Source organism: Diadema antillarum, unplaced genomic scaffold (genome assembly GCF_040938485.1).
Source record: "Diadema antillarum isolate AM-2024a unplaced genomic scaffold, OU_Dant_1.0 scf00000137, whole genome shotgun sequence".
Classification (NCBI taxonomy): Eukaryota; Metazoa; Echinodermata; class Echinoidea; order Diadematoida; family Diadematidae; genus Diadema; species Diadema antillarum.
This window is the reverse complement of record NW_027271026.1, coordinates 1,831,724-1,852,108: the sequence shown is the minus strand read 5'-3', so window position 1 is coordinate 1,852,108 and position 20,385 is coordinate 1,831,724. Positions and strand designations below refer to the sequence as shown.

At 38.3% G+C, this 20,385-nt stretch overlaps 1 protein-coding gene across 1 annotated transcript in view; it reads right to left on the bottom strand.

Moving 5' to 3' along the window:
• Positions 1-20,385, bottom strand: part of LOC139721075 (quinone oxidoreductase-like protein 2 homolog) — a 63,450-nt gene that overhangs the window by 17,920 nt on the left and 25,145 nt on the right. Inside the window, exons 2-3 of the mRNA XM_071632404.1 lie at positions 7,894-8,068; positions 2,502-2,657 (exon numbers count right to left, since the gene is read on the bottom strand). Coding sequence (XP_071488505.1) covers positions 2,502-2,657; positions 7,894-8,068 — 331 coding nt within the window. The remainder of the gene's footprint in view (positions 1-2,501; positions 2,658-7,893; positions 8,069-20,385) is intronic.

The window sequence follows — 20,385 nt, the reverse complement described above, 5'->3', positions numbered from 1 at the left end:
TGGTGAATGCCACAGCATACAGAAAAAAAAAAATCTCATTACATCTTTCCTGGATGGCTACCCCTGGAGCAAGCTGACACTGAAAACGACATTTGATCTGAGTAATCACAGCTCACAATTTCTCAGGAATATCCTCACTGGAACTAGTCCCCTGCGATTCAAACCACGCTATGAAGAACTGATTCATATTTCCCTTGAAGTGCAGTAGAAGAGTATTTTACAAGTTCTGCTCGTTTTTTCTGTTTTTCATACAATTTATCTGAATGCAAACTCTGCATAGCATTTCCATAAATCGTCCTTAACATATTTCAAACTTTGGGGTCATATCTTGGTGAAGATCTGGATTTTGATGCACTTCAGGATCATTAATGACAACGTTATGGTAGCATCTCTCTATGTGACACTTGACATGTACTAACTGGAGTTCATTTTCTGCCTGAAGGACAGCTGTATGTCTGTGTCTTTGTTCACGTTTGTCTTCATGATCAAAGGTTGTTGATTGTATTTCCTTTAATTCTGCACCGGACAGGATAAGTAGCAATTATTTTTGCACCTGGAACAATTCTTGTCACCGTCTGAAGCGACACTCGAACGATGGATCATTCCTTACTGTACTACATTTTCGACAGCAACACTGCGAGGACCATTGTGAACACCCTCCTGTCCTGCATTAGTGAGTATTGGCATGGCAGATCAGGTCATCAAACTCAAATACATTTCCAATACTTTTTTGAATATATGTTGTGCATAAGCAAATGATAGCTAATTTAGGGGTCCCTGAACAGGAGAGTTTCAAATTATATCTATCAAATGATTCACTGCTGCTCTGAAAGATTATGTCATAATGTTTGTTCTTTTTTTTATTTGTGTGTGTATGTGTGTTTGTGATTTTTATGATGTTAAGGCTAAGACAGCAGTCTTGGTTGTGTCTAATTTATGATTTGCATGTGTGTATCTAGGTAGACCTTCCATGTAATATTGTCGTGGATAGGTGGTACGTTAGGGGGCTGTGATGATGTGGTGATAGACCCCAGGACTCAAATGAATGAGTGGACGCAGGATTGTAGTTCACTTGACTTTATTGGTGTCAGTAAATCGACACACACAAAAAAGAAAACCCCTAAGTCAGGTAGCAACTCGCTCTTTGGAAGTATGAACCCTCATCCTCAGACATGAGAACACCAGTACCGGAGGGCTGAACATCTCACCCATGAACAAGTTTGTCTTGTCCAAAAGAAACTGCCAAAAACCAAAAGACATCATAACAGGCAGAAAACAGCCAGACTCAACCCATTGCGGCAGGTTGCTTGTCCTACGGTGCGAGAGTGCGAAGTGAGGTGTGTGTCGTGCAGCGTGCAGTGCAAGTGTCCAAATTTCCCGCGGTACATACGACCAGCACAAAGGGCGCATTCATGTGCAACTCAACCCCTGGAAAATGACTAATATTCATCCGCCTACTGTCCATTTCTGTTTACAACAAAATTTCACAAAATTACGAAAATTATTCTTCTCACTCCTATTTCTAAACACACCAATCCAACCTTCCATTTTCCAACTACATATACCAAATTACGTATCACAAATAGGGAGTACATTAATTCCAGACACTAATTTCTGATACATCAGTGACATGGTCATCTTGAATACCCAAAACATTCCGAATTCCTGACTGTGATTACCAAGCACGTTCGACAAAAAGCGCTTTGTAAACAACTCCTGTTTCACAACATCTGTCTTATGAGCTGTAATAAACTCACAATAGGCTAGTAGTCTTCAATAAAGTATTTTCATCACTTTCTCAATTTCCATTTCCCGTCAATATTTCAATGTATTCTGGTGTATACCATTCAGATTCCTCTATAATATTTAACAAATCGAGTCCTGGGCCCCGTTTTATCAAAAGATAAAATTGATTATAAATTCCCTTACCACATATGCTGCCATAGACTTATGATAGAAATCAAAGTTTATCAATTACAACTCTTCATAAAACAGGGCCCTGGGAATTTTTCTACATAAATCATCATTTTGTCATTGAATTGGTATCTCTGAATTTCACTGCATATCTCATATTAGAGAGATTAGACATGTAAATTCATTCAATCTCTGCATAATCATAGAGAAATTTGAAAAAAAATGCGTACCAATTCTACATTTTTTATAATTTAAATAGAAAAGGTGCATTGGCTTCAATTCAATTCTTAATTTTCCATGTGATGCTTCCAACTATAAGTAGTACACCTTACTAAATAAAATAATAAGTTAAAGATAGTTTATCATCAAACTATGTAACAAGAATTTACAAAAGATGATGGAGAATATCAGTTGAAGCTTTTGCCAGCTTGTATCAATAACCTCTCATTTGAAGTTAACTCCTGAAGATGAAAAAAAAAGCAAAAACAAAAACAAATGTGAAACTGCAAGCTCTCAGACTAAATATATTTCAAGGCTTGAAACAAAAGGTTTGTTTGAATAACGTATGACAAAAGTGAAGAATTCACCTTAGCAACCGTCTCAACTCCCTCGCCAACTTCCATGACCACGCCCGAGCACTCGGACCCAGGGGAGAAAGGGAGGGGCGGTTTCTCCTGATACTGGCCGATCACCATGAGGAGGTCACCAAAGTTGACCCCGACACTGTGGACAGCAATTTTCACCTTTGACAGGAAGACAAAAAACAAAACACAAAAACAAACTAGAAATGTCGCTATGGCGACTGGTATGCCTCCGCCATAATGCACGATTCTCCTAATAGGTCTAGATAGTACATGTGGACAATGTGTGATTACATTTTCACAAAACAGGCAAAATACTGAAATGACAAGTTTGTCACAAATGTGTTGAATGTTCTCCTTCCTTGACCTTGGTTTAATTGGATGAATAGGAGAGCATGTATTTGGGGATTTAAGGACTTTAACTTGACTTTGACCCATTCATACATTTATGCATTGAGTAATTTTCATGGTACCGGTATGGAGAAAAAGTGCAATTTCTGTACTGAATAGTAAATTGTTACCATGTTCATCTGGCCTTTGACCCTAAAATTCATAAGATAATCACTTTCAGGTAGAACATGCATAAATATGCAGTAAGTTTCACGATAAATTGAGCCACTTCCGAGATATGGAGGAAAAAGTTAGTTCAGCTCTTTCACTTGATCTTTGACCTTTTGACCTTTGAGGCATAAAAAAAGGAAAAAAAAACTCTCCAGAGAATTTCTATTACGTTACACATGCATACACCAAGTGTAAAAAAAAAAATAATAATCCTGCTGGCATTGCATGAACATGAGGGAAATAGTAAAATTTTGAAGTGTTGCACTTGACCTTTGACCCCTGACCTTTGACCTCATGAACCCTACATTCTCTAGATAATCACTGCCAGTCAGTACATGTATATACTATGTTCCATGAAGATACCTTGAACAATTTTCCAATTTACAGAGAAAAAAAAGAAGTTTTAATACTTTCACTCGACCTTTTGACCTTTGACCTTTGACCTCATGACCCAAACTTTCACCAGAGAATCTAAATTGGGTAATACATGTATGCACTAAGTTTCACGAAAATATCTTCAGGCATTACTTAGATATGGTGGAAATAGTGAAATTTTATGTATTTGACCTTGACCTTTTGACCTTTGACCTTGAGCACGTGGACCCAAAAGTTGATAGGCACAACTTCACCCCCTAATACACATACATGCCAAGTTTCATTAGGATACCTCAACAGCTTTTGATAGTTACCTTGTCCACAAAATTCATTACGGACGGACGGAAAGACGGACGGACGGACAGAAGGACGGACGGACAGACGGACGGACGGAAGGACGGACGGACGGACAACCCGAAAACATAATGCCTCCGGCACCACTTCGTGGCGGAGGCATAAAAAGTGACTGGTCATCGCTCATATTAAAGCTTGGCAACATGGATACTACTACCACACCTGCCATTTACTCTCACTGAGGCAACTAGAAAAGCACTCGCAGAGCGCAGACCTCCGCCAAACAGCTCATTTCAACCCAAATACCCATGCTGAAAAGCGGCTAAATTTCCCAATATATTAGAAGCCTTTTGTTTACGTCACACAGCTTCCTGCATGCTGCACGGCACCTTGAGTAGAGCACAGCACGCTTTAGTGCGCGAGAGCAAACCTCAAATAAGCGCAGCTTGAACTCCAAAGTTCATTGCCTTTATATGCCAAAAGATAAAAAATCCTTCAAAACTACATTAAAAATCCCCAGTTCACTACCAAAAATTAATCATATGTTCTTTGTGTCATTACTGACTTTTCCTGCAAGTTTCAATCAAATCCATCCACAAATTTTTGAGTTATTTTGCATACAGACAAACCAATGCCGACGATCACTTAAACTCCTTCTTTGGCAGAGGTAATGAGAAATAAAAAGAAAAAGAAAAAGTCACATTCAGGAAGGCTTTGGCTGAGCTCTAACGGTTAATCCACACCAATGACTGACAATCTATGTGCAGATATCTTGACATATATTTGAATGGTCATTATATACAAACAGACATATAAAACAAAAAATCATCACGGAGAGTGATCTTATTTAAACAAAAGAGGCTGTGAAATGAAGGCTAACACTAATTTTTTTCTTTTTTCAGTGTGATGTACCAATCTCCACTTGCAATGACATGCAGGTAGGGTCTGGATTTTAAATAGCTTATTCTGGTCACTATATTCCAATAAGGTTGAGGTTCTATACATACATGTAATCATAACACATTCTATCAAATGCTAATGATCATGGCTGAATACATCACACATTTTGCAGAGGTTTTATTTCTTGCAAATTTCATGAGGTGACTGCCATTTGTGAGATTTACAACAAGCTACCCCAAGGTGAGGAATCACTAGTTTATATTCTTATTTATGCATTATTCATAACTCATTTATTGATACTAACTGCTAATTCAGGCGCTGTGGTTCTCAATCATGAGGTCAACCAGCTACAAACTTGTCTTGCAAGTCCCATTCCTGAAACATGCGGCTTATCCAATGAATAGGAGCAGTGCATTAACAGTAAAAGTATCCATTGAATTGCTCTATATGACTGATACGCTAAGTTAAGAATCAACAATTTGCAAACTTCAACAGCATATGCACACAGTGTTTCTGTGTCTCAGTTGCTGTCTCATACAATTTGCACATAATGTAGTAAATGATGCACTCCACCATACGGTTGGGTAATGTCATACGACGTATACTACAGGCTACGGTGTTGTGTAACACCCTTCTATGTTCTTCAGATGTACGATTACACACTGCCATAGTGGCTGCTAAATTTTTGCAGTCGCGATAATGATCGCATTGCCAATTCAGCCACATCGTGGCATTTTTTTTTAACCATAATTACTAAAATAATAATAATGAGATTTTTTCATAATTTTTAAAAATATGTTATTATGCTTGTGAATAGTACTTCTGAATGAGATCATTTTAAACCTCAAACACATCCCATTGTTACTTCTGAGTAAAGTGTTGCTGTTTGTATAAATATTAGAGCCACATTGGTTGTGGATTGAACAGATCAACTCAAAATCCCGAGATTAGCAGCAGACCCATGACTAAAGGTGTTAATCCACTCAGGCTGAAACGGCTCGAATAAACAACGTCATGACCTAATCACATTGGTTTATTGATGGCTTAATCATTGCCTTTAAACATCTCTCTACGTGCAACAGTATTTATTATACAACACCTCAGAATGATGTCGAATTGTGATTGGCCAAGAACATGTCACATGACATTCAATAGAAAATACCTATCAAACTCATTGAGAGTGACAGCCATACAATAGGCCCCTGGCATGGGCCTATAGCACGGCTCGAAGGTACTATAGCACGGCTTCGCGGGGGGCTACTAATGCATGGCCGCTCACAGAGTTCTGTGGCTCACACCCGTAGCAAAGCGCCAGCAAACTACATTGTACGTGCTGGCCGGCTGCGCTGCGCTGCCGGTAAGTCTCACAGACCAGGCGCGGCGGAGTACTGCAACGTTAACGTGTACGCGCAGTTACTTTACCTAGCTAGTTGCATGTATCGCGGCCTGTATACACCTAGCGGTACTGCTGTGTTTTTACTTTTGACTCTGATCTGCTACGTGGACCACAGTGAACCCAACATCAAGACTTCATTTCAAGTTGAGAAACCGTAATTTGATTATTTTTCTGTGTTTTTATACAAAATCATTTTTGGAAATAGACAAGGTCTAGACCTACTACTAGATCTACCGACATCTCAGATCGACCTACAGCCAGGCCTAACTCGATCTAACGTTAGCGTAGAATGGGTATAGACCCTGCGGAGTTCGTGATTCCTGTGACTGTGTGGTCGAATCATGACGAGTGTTTGAAAGCAGTACACAGGGTGGTTTACAATTCTCTGCCTAATTGTTACATTTATTTTTGGGCCTTCCTGAGTTGGCGGTCACTAATTTTGTATTGTGATTGTGGACAAGGTGTTGTATAAAACGAATAATTTATGATTTTGTTCGTGCATTGGGGCACGTAATACCGCACTCGGCGCGAGATTCGCCACTGGTCTATTCAACGCGGCGCTACGCGCCTTGTTGAATAGACCAGTGGCTCATCTCGCGCCTCGTGCGATATTCGTGCCCTATGCACTCACAACTCATAAATTATTCGTATACTGCCAGTGTAGAATATTCTGTGATACAAAAATTTTTGAAATTTCGCATTCCACTGAATAAGTGTGACAATAAGAACTCTTAATTATCTGGAGAGATAATAAGGTATGTGCAAAAATTACTCTCATTTATGAAATTATAAACAACAGTAACTCACTAACATTGGCCCAAAAGGAAAATTAACCCAATGAGGACTACTGTAAAAGTGGAAATTTTCACGCGACTAATTTTTCGCGCTCAGCGGGGTAAGAAGAGTTTTGCGTGTTTTAAATTCCACAGAATCAAGACCTCAACTACTGGAACATATGGCAGGCAAAAATATTCGCGTGCTTTTATTTTTGCGCTAGTTTCTAGTTGCGTGAAAAGCGTGGAAATTTCAAAAGCACGAAAATTTCCACTTTTACAGTAATTGATTTTGCATAACACGCATTCCCTGTCTGAGTACACTTGAGACTAATCTACAACGGTTTGAGGCCTGAGACAGTTTTTATTTGTGACCCTGCAGCTCAAAACAAACAAAAAGTCGCCAGACATGAATTTTTAGTTAAGACTATATTCTGAAAGAGCAGACTTTAAGCTTTAACATGATGTATAACTCAAATCAAATGGACTCTCCTAACCTATCTAAATATTGGAAAGAAAGCACAAACTCAGGAAAAGTGTGAACTGAGAAAAGAGGCTGTGAAGTACAGTGTCTATTCAAGCGCTTAATCTTTACCAAACCGTGCTGGCAGTGCGATGAATGGGACAAAAAACAGGAAGTAAACCACCAGAGTAACAATGATGAAGAGATTATCAGATTAAATTGAAATTAAGCATGCCTCATTAACACATTCTGTCCATAATTAATGCCAACTTTCAAAGCAGTAGCACTATCCTTTGAAAAGTTATTAGAGTTGAAAGTGAAGAGTGTGGACAAGGTTTTTCAGAAATGAAAAAGGGATTCTAAAGACACACCTAATCACACTATTCTACCAAAAATGTTCCAGATAAACTACTAAGAAAACACACTTTCCTGCCCTTTTTATGATACCAAATTTTAGCATAATGTAAAAGAAGACCCGCTCTTTCAGAAAATATGAAAAAGTCAAGTTCGATTAGGTTGACCCATTTCACTTATTTTCAGTCCTCACGCAAAATCAGTGTGTGCGACTTTATGTTCGTTTTGAGGTGCACGGTCACATTTTGACAGCAACTGAAAGAAGAAGATTGATAAACAAACCTCTCCCAGCCCAAGTTCCTCCACTGATGGAAGGGTTGCCACGGAGAGTGGCTTTCCCAGTTCGGTGCACTGCGCAGCTCGGTACCAGCGCCTGGCCTGGGCGGAGGCACCGCTGACGTCATGTAGCCTGACCTGCCCAGCCACGGGCCTAGTCCTACTCAGCAGGCCCTGGGATCTGTGCCAAAAGCAAACATCGGGAGATCTGAAAACATATTTCAGCGCTACACATCATCATCCACAACAACAACAACAACAATAACAAAATGCCATATAGGCTCTCTTTGTCAACAGCAGAAATCATAACTAGGACACATGACTCAACCTCCATGCGACAAAGATCTTCGGAACTCTTCCAATTCAACCCCACAACTTTTTATGTTGCTGCAACATTTCCCCTTCCTGTTGATGAAACATGTGATAAAGTTGTGTGTGTGGTTTCAATTGAGGTCAGCTGCAATACAGTTACCTTGAAAAGGTAGGGAATAATAATGTAATATGTCACAGAATAGACTCTAAATAGCCATACAGAATATGCATGCTGTCATATTAAACTTTCAATGGAGGTATTACAATATGTTATTTTGATTTTTGGAGATCATGTCACCAGTAAGTACAGCATTAACATAGTGTATTGTCTTTATACAGAGAATGATAACGTGTAAGTGTTTCAAATATAGCAATTATATATGCACATTGTCAGGAAAAAAAAAATGTTAAAAAAAATGCCAAAATGAGATGGAATCACTGACTTGTATATAAATGTCTGATTGTGTCACAAATTTTGGAGCAGCTTTATATGTAGCACTTACTGAGGCATTGAATAATGTGGTAATAAGTAAAATAAACAATGAAAAAATAGATATATTACACCATCTATGTGGAGTTGAGTTGGCACGATATTTCTCGCATCTACACATACATTAGGACAATGTCCACACTAATAAAAACAAATCCATGTCTTGTGGGACTTCAACAGACTACAATAACTTTGGGAATTTTTTACTGTGGATATCACAACATTATCAAGCAACAACCCTTAAATTCCTGTGAAAAGGAAGAGAACACTGAGCTCTGCCAATATCAGTAGCAATGTAACTGTCATCACAATGTGAAAGATCTAATCTTACTTATTGCGGAAATAAATGAGCACTTACCCTTTTCATAGACTTTCTTTATTTCATTTCCAATCACGAAACAGAAAGGAAGCACTGTTCTAGTGTTCGGGGAAAGTTCTGTCCGATGAATTATAAAAGTGAAAGTATGTATACTGTCATGCTTAAAGCTAAAATATAGTACTTGGCAGGACTCAAAATTCACCTTCTAACATACGTCTGGAAGTTGCTTGCAACATATCGATATTAAGCTCTACCAAGAAAGTTGTCAGGCTGGCACAACTTGCCAGGATATTGAGCTGTTCTGTTGTATTTTGAGATTGAATGTGTGCAATAACAGAGTTCGGTATAACGACTTTTATTCCAGAAGTGCCCTCCCCATTCAGTAGTGGTTGTATAGAATGCTGCTAGTACTGTGACGACAGAATTGTGTCCAAGCAGTAGTATTGAACGGCATGCATTACAAGCTGCACGTAATTCAATCTTGTTCGCTATTGATGGAAACCGCTATGGCCCGATATATATTGCAGGGCTGCACGCTAACCCATTTTTTCTACTGGTCCAACTTGTCAACTAGTATTTCCATGTTTTACTGGTCCATTCCTGAAAAAGTTGCTGGACTCACAGTGATTTTTATTGGTCCCGGACCATCAGACCAGTGCCAGTGTGCAGTGTTGTATATTGTATTCCTCAGGGCATTCTTTCACTTATTGTAGTGTACATATTACAGCAAAAAATTCACAGTCCTGCAGGCACACGAGATCTATGTTTTTACTATAAGACCTTGTTTGTGCTTCTTTATTGATGTCATGCAATACACATGACAACAACAAAAGTATGTTTTTAATCAAAACTCCCCACGCAACTAGCAGCCCCTTGTAACACCAACACCCAAATTTTCATGGCCAAATTCATATTTAGATACACATGTATCTATGATGATGTAGAGTCTGACAATTTTTTTTTTTTTTTTTGATGAGTCCAATATAGTGATTCACAGGGTTAATTCCTTGGGCATCATGTCGAAGTTTTTGATGTCTCATCTGGGCAAAGCTGTGTTATCAGTCTATTAATCAAAAGTAGGCAAATCATGCCCCTCAGAGCAAGGAAAGTTTAATTAATTGCACAGCTGTGATATCACATCCAAAAATCTGTGTTCAAAATTCCAAATACTAGGGTAACACTTGAAAGAACAAAATGGCTGCTATGAAATGCCACTTCATACAAGTTGGCATTAATATTCTGTGTATACACGGAAGCAAACACTTTAATCATAGATGTTTTATTTAAGCAAGCATACAAATAAGATAGTTCAATCTTAAATACTCAGCCATTTTTGGAAGTGGTAATGTTGGCTTCGAATGAAAACAAGTGTCAAAGTTTTCACTTTCACAAGTCTCCCGTGACCTACATAGAAATCTTTATCAAAGTTCCTGGTGTAAAACACAAATGTGGGGAATTTGTGAGGTGATATAACATCACAAACCTCATCTCATTTGAATATCCATAAACTGAATGTAGTTGCGACCATTATCAAGTTTCATGAGAACATGTGCTTGACTTTTTTTTCAGTCCCATAATTTCCTCATCTTACACTTTGTGGGTGTAATCTCTACAAAACTTATACCTATGATTTTAATCTTTTCACTCTGTTCAAGAAGTCACCCTTTAGGTCATATTTCTCTTTGCAAATGTCACAAAATTTGGCGTGATTGAAGTATAATGTCTCCAAACATCATGTATGAAATCTTACAATACATTCTGGAGTATGAAAAAACAATGAAAAAAAAAAACCCATGTCACTCAAAAATACGCTCCCCTTTTGTACTGAGAATAACGGTTGGAATTTTTTCGGGGTTCCAAATAAATCTATAGTATTTTATCCCCCCTCCATCAGAAAGATACTTCCAGTTTTACTATTTTGAGAAAAGGTCTGAATATACCTGCCTCTACAGTATACAAGCTAATGAAAGGATATAATTTTCATGGCTGTAACAGGAAATACAAAACATAGTTCTTCGAAAGACTACCGGTACGTATTCATCTTCCATCATTTGGAATTTTCATTACACTAAAATGGTCTACCAAGAAACTTGTTTTGTTGATGCAATTTCCCAGGATCATGAGCTGTTTTGGAATATTTTGAGATTAAAAGCGTAAAAAGATTTCAATAGTAGTACATGACTTTTATTCTTGAATTATCCTCCATGTTCAACAGTGAGAAGGTAAAATGCTACAAGTCACCATCAATGCGTGTGACTAATCACACCCATAACACTGACGTTGCATTCAATTCACTCTCATACAGCAGATACTGAGCATGGCCCAATTTGTCATTGATTGTTCAACATTGTAATCGCTATCAAGTAAGCTCAGAGACTGCAACACTGCAATACCTTTTTTGGGGGGGGGCAGATATCAGTGTTATACCATATGTTTCTTATCCATACAATGTGTCCATTTTGAAGGAAAAATCAGCACTTAGAACATAGCATGTACAATACCAAGCATCAAAATACTACCCCCCCCCCAAAAAAAAAAAAAAGATACGGAAGAAAAACAGAGAAAGCGAGTGATGTGTACACATGAGTGGAGATAAATACACATTGTAGAAGCTCGTTGGTATCCAAGGAGACAAAGGTGGATTTATAGGGAGAAAGAGAGGGAAAAGAGAGAAAGGGATGGGGGAGAGAAAAAGCAAAGAATGAATATATGAGAGAAAAGATGGTGCAGAATGATGGAGGGAGCGGGGTGAGAGAGAGGGAGATTTAAATGCTGGGAAGACTACACCATTATCCCCATCCGTACTTCCTGCTGTTTGAGCTGTGTTCACACTCCAAGCAATAGTTGTAAAATCACATAAAACAAGGTGCTACATAACCGTATTTTACCACTTGCCCGGTCAGGCAAGCAGATTTTCAAATCTTCTGCAAACATTTGCCGGAACATTAATTTTACTTGCCGGGAAACAAAGTCCAAAATATAAGGAAACAATGTAGAAAATCATGTGTTAGCCAAGGACTTTAAAATACAATCATTTGAATAAACAGCACACATTGATTCACATGCTTAAACACAATGGAGTAACAAACTTGGTCCGATCAAGTGTTGCCATTACATTGCATTGGGGTTTTTCCTTCACATATCAAAGTTGCTGAAATGAAATATAAAGTGTGTTTAATTGCATCACTATTAAAGCAGCCATTATCTTTGGGCTTCTGTATGGTTTACTTTGTGGGTTTGTTGGGGGGGGGGGGGGAATAAGTGAAAAAAAAAGGTGGCCTCAAAACTTTTTGCTTACCCAATTCGGGCAAGCATTTGTTATCGTTGTTCAAAAACACTTGCCCAAATTTGATTTTTTACTTGCCCTGGGCAATTGGGCAAGTGCTTATGTAGTACCCTGCATAAAGGCTTGATTTGTAGGTCAGCAGGTGATTTCACTTTCTGTGAAGTTACAGTCGAAGATATGTCAAAGAGCTTAATGCTCTTATCATTGATTCTAAAAGATTTAAGATATTTCATGTTTGGTTGTAATTGCCTGATTTTGAATAGAAATTCAGCTCAGTGTTTAAGAGCATTCGACCATTTTCTAATCAGGACAAAATCAAAAGTCTGAACAAAAGTCTGATGCAAATACATATCTTCTTTTTTTTTTCAAATCCTACAGGGCAAATGATTAGGATGAAATCAATTTTCATTGCATTATGAATTCGATTCTTTTTAAATGCACAAGTAAGTTATCTCAATCCGTACATTATCATTGAGGTACCAGTGAGGTATGAAAATTAGGTATGCCAAGTAGAGCATGGAGTGATTACTCATTTAATGACATACAATTCCACTTATGTCCAAAAATGCTCAAAGAAGAGAGAAAATTATATTTAAAAAAAATCACTTTAGATGCTGCCAAATGGCAGGGTTATTTGAAGTCAAAATGTATCGCCATTGATATCTCCAGATGACATTGTGCAGTACATGGGACATGCATCATATTGTTTCCTCATCCATGGAGATACATGTAGGTCTGAAGATGTGGGTTAACTCTTTCTCTGCCGGGAATTTTGGACAGTGTGTACACGACTATTGGGGTTGTCTGTGCCAATCAACACTCAAAGCACACAAAGATTTAACCCTTTCTGGGCCAAAGACTTGACCCTTAAAGGTGCATAGTCCCGGTAGTGTAGAGGGTGCTGTTGATGATACTGTCAAGCACCGTTAGCATTGATACGAAGATTACCGAAGTTGAGCTGTCATCAAGAGTAAAATGCGTAGGTGTTGCTAAGTAACGTTGCCTTCGTTGTCTTCTCTGCGCATCGCGCAGTCTGTAGTAATGCCAGGGTGCGTGCATATGTGCTTGTTATTATGACATCACGAAAGAAGTTTGCTATAGCTGTCATCCCCCTAAGCCGAATCATGAGCCGAACTGTGATCTGACCACTGACTACAGTAAATCGGACTTCTTCGGACTCGGGGAAGTGGGCCACAGCGTAAGCGCTAAAGAGGAGTCAATAGCGTAGGTCTCTATAGGAAACTTGCGCCGTGCGCCCGTGTACGCATTTGACTAAAACACCGGGACCATGCACCTTTAAAGGCATAATTTACCATTTGCAGATGAAACAAAAACCCAGCATTAGTGCTTTAAAACAGTTTTAAAATGTGAGTTACGGATAGAAACAAAGATTGTAAAAATGTGAATCTGTATCATCAATGTTAAATATTGTTGAATATAGAAAATGTGAACAATAGTTATGATAAAAATGTTTCCAGACTTAACCGTCTACAGTTACGGTTTATTGAAAAAAATAGTGATATCTCCTTATTTCAGGTTTTATTGCGATTTTTTTTTATATGGTAGGATGTTTTGTGATACAACTGACCTACACTTATGCATCAAATGTGATATCTTCAACATTTTTTAAATCACTGCTCCCAATGGTAAAGTGGGCCTTTAACCCTCCATGTACCACCTTCTCAAAATGGAATGGACAATACACACAAGTAGCTTACTCATGATAATGACACACATAAAGTTAATTCTCTGTATCATCCTGACAGAGCGTGGGTCACCAAATGAGGATGAAGGTGACAACATTGAAGAAAAAAAGAGAAAAACACTATTTAAGGGAATAATATCACCACAAGTTCAAGTTGACTGTGATAAATCAAATTGAAATCAAATAAATAAAATTGTAAAACTTTCGATGATATCCCTCTTTTAAATTGTGGAACAGTGAATTTTAACACGCTTCAAAAAATGGTAAATGATCACAATCAAAAATGCAAAGTGTATGAGGTGAATATGAGTCCTTAAAATGCTACTCAATCACTGGTTTCCTTCAAATGAAAATGACATAAAATTATTTTTTGTCAACATATGAGCACCTGTGATCCCTTACAGCTTTTCAACAAAAGGACTGATGTTGCTGAATCATGGAAACTCTCATACAATTTCATGCAAAGGAAGCAGTTTTTCTTCCTCTTCAATCAATGTCATGCTAGAAAATTTAGTCATGTGACATCATCACCAATAGTGCAATGACTTGGCTCAGTTGGAAGAGCTTCTGCCTTCCAATCCAAATCACCTGGGTTCAATTCCCGAGTCAAGCTCAGCGATGTTGTATGCAATCACACCATCCCCTCTGGCTGGAGGCAAAACACCCTGTCCTCGGATAGGACAATAAATGGAGGTCCCATGTGTGAGTTTATGATAGATACAGCTCATGCATGCAAATGATCCCACTTCATTCATTTATTGCAAAGAGCAGGGTGCTAACCCGCTGAAATGGTCCACCTACAATACCTACCCACACAAAATAAATGGGTGAATGATGCCGATCCCTTATGGTTCGATTGCCCCAGGTGACTAGCTATAGTCAGCAAACGGTATCAACTAGGCACATTGTGCCATACGAAGAAGAAGATCATCAACGATGTGATTTTCATATGTAAGGTGTGACTGATATCAATATTTCATGAAAACAAACAAAAGTGTAGAATTCCAAGTCTTTCTTCATCTTAATCTGATCTTAACCTGATGAGGACAGTCTGATTTTGCTGCAACACGCATTTCCCACAGACGCATGCGCCCGAGAATACTCGGGACTCGTCCTCAAGGGGTTAAGGAAGGTCTAACCCGTCTGGTTCAATTTCTCCATATATATCTCAAATTCTTCTTGAACATGTTGTGGATTTTCACCTAAAGACTGACAGATGCTTGTTTGAAAAGCATATCTGTCCCTTTTCCTATCAATTTTCATTTTCTGATGAAATAAAGAAAAAAGGATTTCTTCTCTTTGCACTGTGTATGAGAAAAGAAATAATCAGGAAATCAAGAGCTATCTTTGACATAAAAACCAACCACCATGTAATCAGAGATAAGAAGGAATGATATCCACTTTAATAATGGTTGATGATTTGAAAAGGGAGATAGCTATTCCGCAGCTACAAGTATCTCAGATATTAAAAGATGCAACCTATATTACATACCTACATGTATACCACCAGTTTCTAGCTCATATTGAAAAGGTGCAATTTTGGGTGATGGGAGAGAAATAAAATGCATTATGCAACAACAATCAACAACAATGTTGTTACAGTGACAATTAAGGCACCACAGGGCCGACCGATAGTTATACATTAACAGACAATAAAGTTACCATGACTAGTAACAGGGATACACAGACTAGGAAACAAACAAGCAAGCAAGCAAAAAAAAACAAAAACTTTGGTAATTAGGACCCAGTGAAGCAGAGCATAGACAAGCATGTGATTCCATGAACAATAAGCATTGGCCGTGTTGCAAAGCTGTCACCATAGAAAATTTAATCGGGCAGTCAGTGTGAACACAACTTCCTGTGTAATGTAAAGCCTGGTTAGTTTTATTATGCTACGAAAGGGAAACAAAATCCTGTTAGTCGCAAACCACCGGAATTCACCTCGAGGGCAAACATACACATGGCACTTCTGGTCTCTGCTCCGATCCTTTCAGTATTTAATTATTGTCTTTCATTTTGTGTCTATCTTTTCGTTTTCCCTTCCATTTCCTCCCAGTCAACGTCAGAGTGTGTTTTGTGCAAGTACACTGAAGGTTTTTAATTGGTACTGATTTGACTGTACGGCCTACTGTAATGACACGATTCTTTGCTGTGGGTTTCAGCTGAAATGTCGTGAGATTACCTCCTACAAAGTGCCTTTAAAAACTTTTTTTTCTCCAAAATCTGACAAGCCTGATGTAACTCGGAAGAGATTACACAGCGGGAGAGTGCAAAAACAGCGATAGGGAATGGTGTCTGAAAAACACAAACAACAAAACTGGCGGAACTTTTTTTCTCGTCTCTAGCTGCTACAGTGTGTCACACTGACAAAGTGATACTCGCCAATCATCCCTGCTGCATGTGATGGAAGTAATTTTGGAATACTCAAAGACTTTTGCTGAAGCTAAGAAACACTGTGATTGTGCATCTCTGAAGTGACTTTACCATCATCAACACATCCAAAATACTTGGTGATGGACAGAAAACCCTCTCGTCTATTTTGATTGACGAGAAGGCAGGTGTGTGAGAAGTTATACCACTGTCTTCTGTTAGTGTGGAATCCACAGTAATTTTGAGACCTTTTCAAAAAAATGGAGCGTGGAAGGAAATCGGCAACTTTTCCACGTCTAGGCACCGCCGCAGCGTTACGAGCTCAATTTGAACAAACAGGTAAGGTTCTCATCCCACGTCTCAACAAGACCATAACTGATCGAGTAAAGCAAATCGAGGTAGAATTAGATGTCATCAAATCTTTTCACAGCTAGCCAGAGGATTGGATCAGCTTCAGGCTATGACAGAGCATACATGTCAAACATTTGGTGGAAATTTGCAAATTTGTCACCACTTTGCACAAGGTTTGGAGGTTCTGCAAAGGTTCATGCCTTCATTATGAAGCTTGGGCTTTCTAGCTTGGCTATCTTGCATGCCTGCCATACCTACACTGCTCATCAAAAAAGCCAGTCACCAAAAACCATGGCAACATTCCAGAACAAAGTAAAGAACATTCAGTCCATACTAATCCAATTCTTATTTATATCTGCCACCTCCTCCCCCATTTCTTTCTATCCCTGCCCCCAATCTTTCTGGTACTGCTACATGCATTTCTCAAGTGCACATAAATATATACTGTAAACGCATAAATTTTTGCAGTACATTAATTTTTGCATACTTCACGCTACTTCCGGCCAGCACGAATTCTAAAACCCACAATAATATCTTCACCATTTTCTCTGCACATTTTCAATGGGTTGACAATTGTGCAGCATGAATTAAAAAAACCAGTGAATATGTTCTTGAGCCACTCAGGGGTGAAAAAATAATCACGCAAAAATATACAGCAAATTGGCATACCAAAGTGTGACAAAGTGACACAACGTTTGCTCCTGTGACTTATAATTGCTTCTGCTCTAATCTTATTTTCTCCAAGGATGGACTTGGGCTTAGGGTTAGGGATGTGATAGGGTTTTACGTTTAGTATGATGTAAGGATTAGGATTAGGGTTAGGGTTATGTGTGTCGGTAGAATTCATATTTGTCTTAGCATGCAGATATTTCATTGGAGCAATTGTCATGGAACCGTATGGTAAGAGAAGTGTTGCAAATGTCTTTATGTGTTTACAATTTTAATAGATTGTTTCATAGTTATACAACTGTTTGAAAGCTCGCCAACTGTTTCATTGACTAATGTCATTATCCAAATAAACTCAATAAAATTGACGTTGTGAGGAAGTTTTGTTCTCTCCTATTTTTCTCTAAAGTGCAGATACGTTTAAATTTATAACTGATTTGTGTCAAAAGTCATGCTTCTCAGTGTCACAAGATTGACTGAGTGGAATTTGCTTTAGGAAGTTTGAATTTTACACATAGTGAGTGAGAAATGTTTTAATCAAAGTCAGGATAATATACTTTGAAAACCACTGTAAAAATGTGGTAATTTTTTTTTTTTTTTTTTTTTTTTTTTTTTGGGGGGGGGATTGTTCTGTTTCTACAGTAGCACAATTAAGCACAAATAGGATAGAAGACACAGTCTGTCTCCATTACGCAGACAAAAATACATTGTTTAGACTAAGAAGGATGTATCCTTAACATTGCTACAATGACAGGGATGTTCTTGTTGTAAACACAAGTTTAGACACCAGTCCCATTTATACCGATTGTCTATGTTGGCAGGGAGTAGCAAATCTTCACAATTCTCATAATTTTGAATACCACCTAGACAATGTGATCTAAATATATACATGTATGAGAATTAAGTGCAGTATCAACAGGTAACATAATGATTAAGAGCCAAAGCACCATGCATGCTTTTATATTAAACCTCTGTGGGAGTAAGGAAAGAGGAGCAAGGCGGAATTTAATTCATTCGTCACTCCAACTTACATTGACCATTTGGAAAGATAAGCTTTTACGTCACATTTCCACTGAAAACAAACTTCCTCAAGCAAATTTCACCTAGTATTTATCAGCTGCAGCTCACAGCCATCATACTAACAAAAAATTATGGTGTCTTTGGCCAAGGTTCTAGGGCTGACCAGAAAAAGATGCTCTGCTGAAATGAAATGTATCTCTTTGCTGCATTACAACTGAAAATCATAAGTAATTTATAGCCTTGTTACCATGATGAAGTTGCTGACACGACACTTGACAAAATGCAAAAGCAGCTTATTAGTTTCAAATGTTCTTCTTCTTTTTTTTTGAGGGGGGTTGGAATGTAATAATCAATGCTTTAATACTATAAAGTTTTGAATTCAGCAATCATATTTGAATGTGAAACCTTCTGGATGTGTGACTGTAATTAAATCTTAAATTTTTGACATACAAAACAGAGTAAAATTGGAGACCAGCTCACTTACTGAATCTGTGGCACATCTTTGACCCATTGAGGATGGACTGATTTTGCTACTAGTACTACACACATTTCCCATAGACACCTGCTTGAGTATAGCGGGACTCATCCTCACCTGGTTAACCCGTTGAGGACGAGTCCCGAGTATACTCGGGCAGGTGTCTATGGGAAAGCGTGTTGTAGCAAAATCAGTCCGTCCTCAATGGACGGACTGAATTGGGGCAAACTATACACCGCTAGAAAGAACAGAGTCTGAAGAATTTCTAGAAATTGGAATATTGATGACAGGTGACTTCTCCATGCTTTGGTTGGTACCGGTCACAGACAAGGTTTCCTGATAATGACTCGACCAAACTTTCAAAAGCTTGGAGTGTGAGTATACTCATTTTGAAACTGCCATCAAACTACTGATCAAGACAGGATTTACTCAGTCATTGTCATCAGAGTACTGCATTGTTCTCATGACAATTGATATTCTCATTCCTATCATAGTCCAACTCCAGTCAGCCTCTTCAGCCGAATCTAAGTCTGACCAATGTGAAATACACTTGTATAGTGAGTGACTGGTCATAAGTGTGATGGTGCAGGATTTCACACTTGAATAGTGAAAGTCTTGTTGTTTGCAAATAGTACTAGTGTCTCATCTTGAATACAAAACTTGTTCCATAACACAAATAAGGACTAATCACTATTTGTAAATTTCGCATTGCAAGCACTTAGATTAGACGGAAGAAGCACTGCTGAATAGAATGTCACATCTTGCTTCAAACATGAAATTTTGAAATGTCCATCATACGAGTAAAGACCATTCATTATTTATTCATATTCATGAAATGCAACACATGAAATGCAACATATTTGTCAATCATTTGTCAACGCAACACATTTGTCAATCACAGTTGCATTCATTATTTGTTTTATACAACACTTCAAAAGTAGACAGGCATTGTGCCAGCCTAGGCCTGAATATTGGATAACCAGGTCTCTGACACGGGTGAATGTAGCGCAAGTATTGATGGCCAAGCTGTGGGAATTCTGTAAATGGTTTATAACATTATTGTGCGCTATCAAAAACTACTTCATAGCATCTGTATGCTAGCTTGCAAAAAGGTGTAATTGTACCTTTAAGGGAATAGCATGTGATGAGCAGCCAAACAATGGGGTGGACAGAGTCTTCCTAGTTGTACAATGATAACAAGCATATCTTCCTGTGGTATTAAAATGTATGTAGATTTTCAAGCCTCAGTTTTGTGTTATTGATGGTACAAACTTCAAGGCATCTTTTTGTGATGAATGGATAATATCAATATCGTTTTAAGTCTCACTGTGGTATTGGCAATGTGCAGTATTTCAAGATATTAAGCATGCCAGCAAAATGTGCTCCTGCTTGGACAAGAATGCACGCATTCTGGATCAGTGCACACTGCAGAACTGAGTCAAATCACATAAGGTTTGTGGTTAAAGGGATTGTATAGTTTTGGTTGAGACCTAATTTTAGGTTT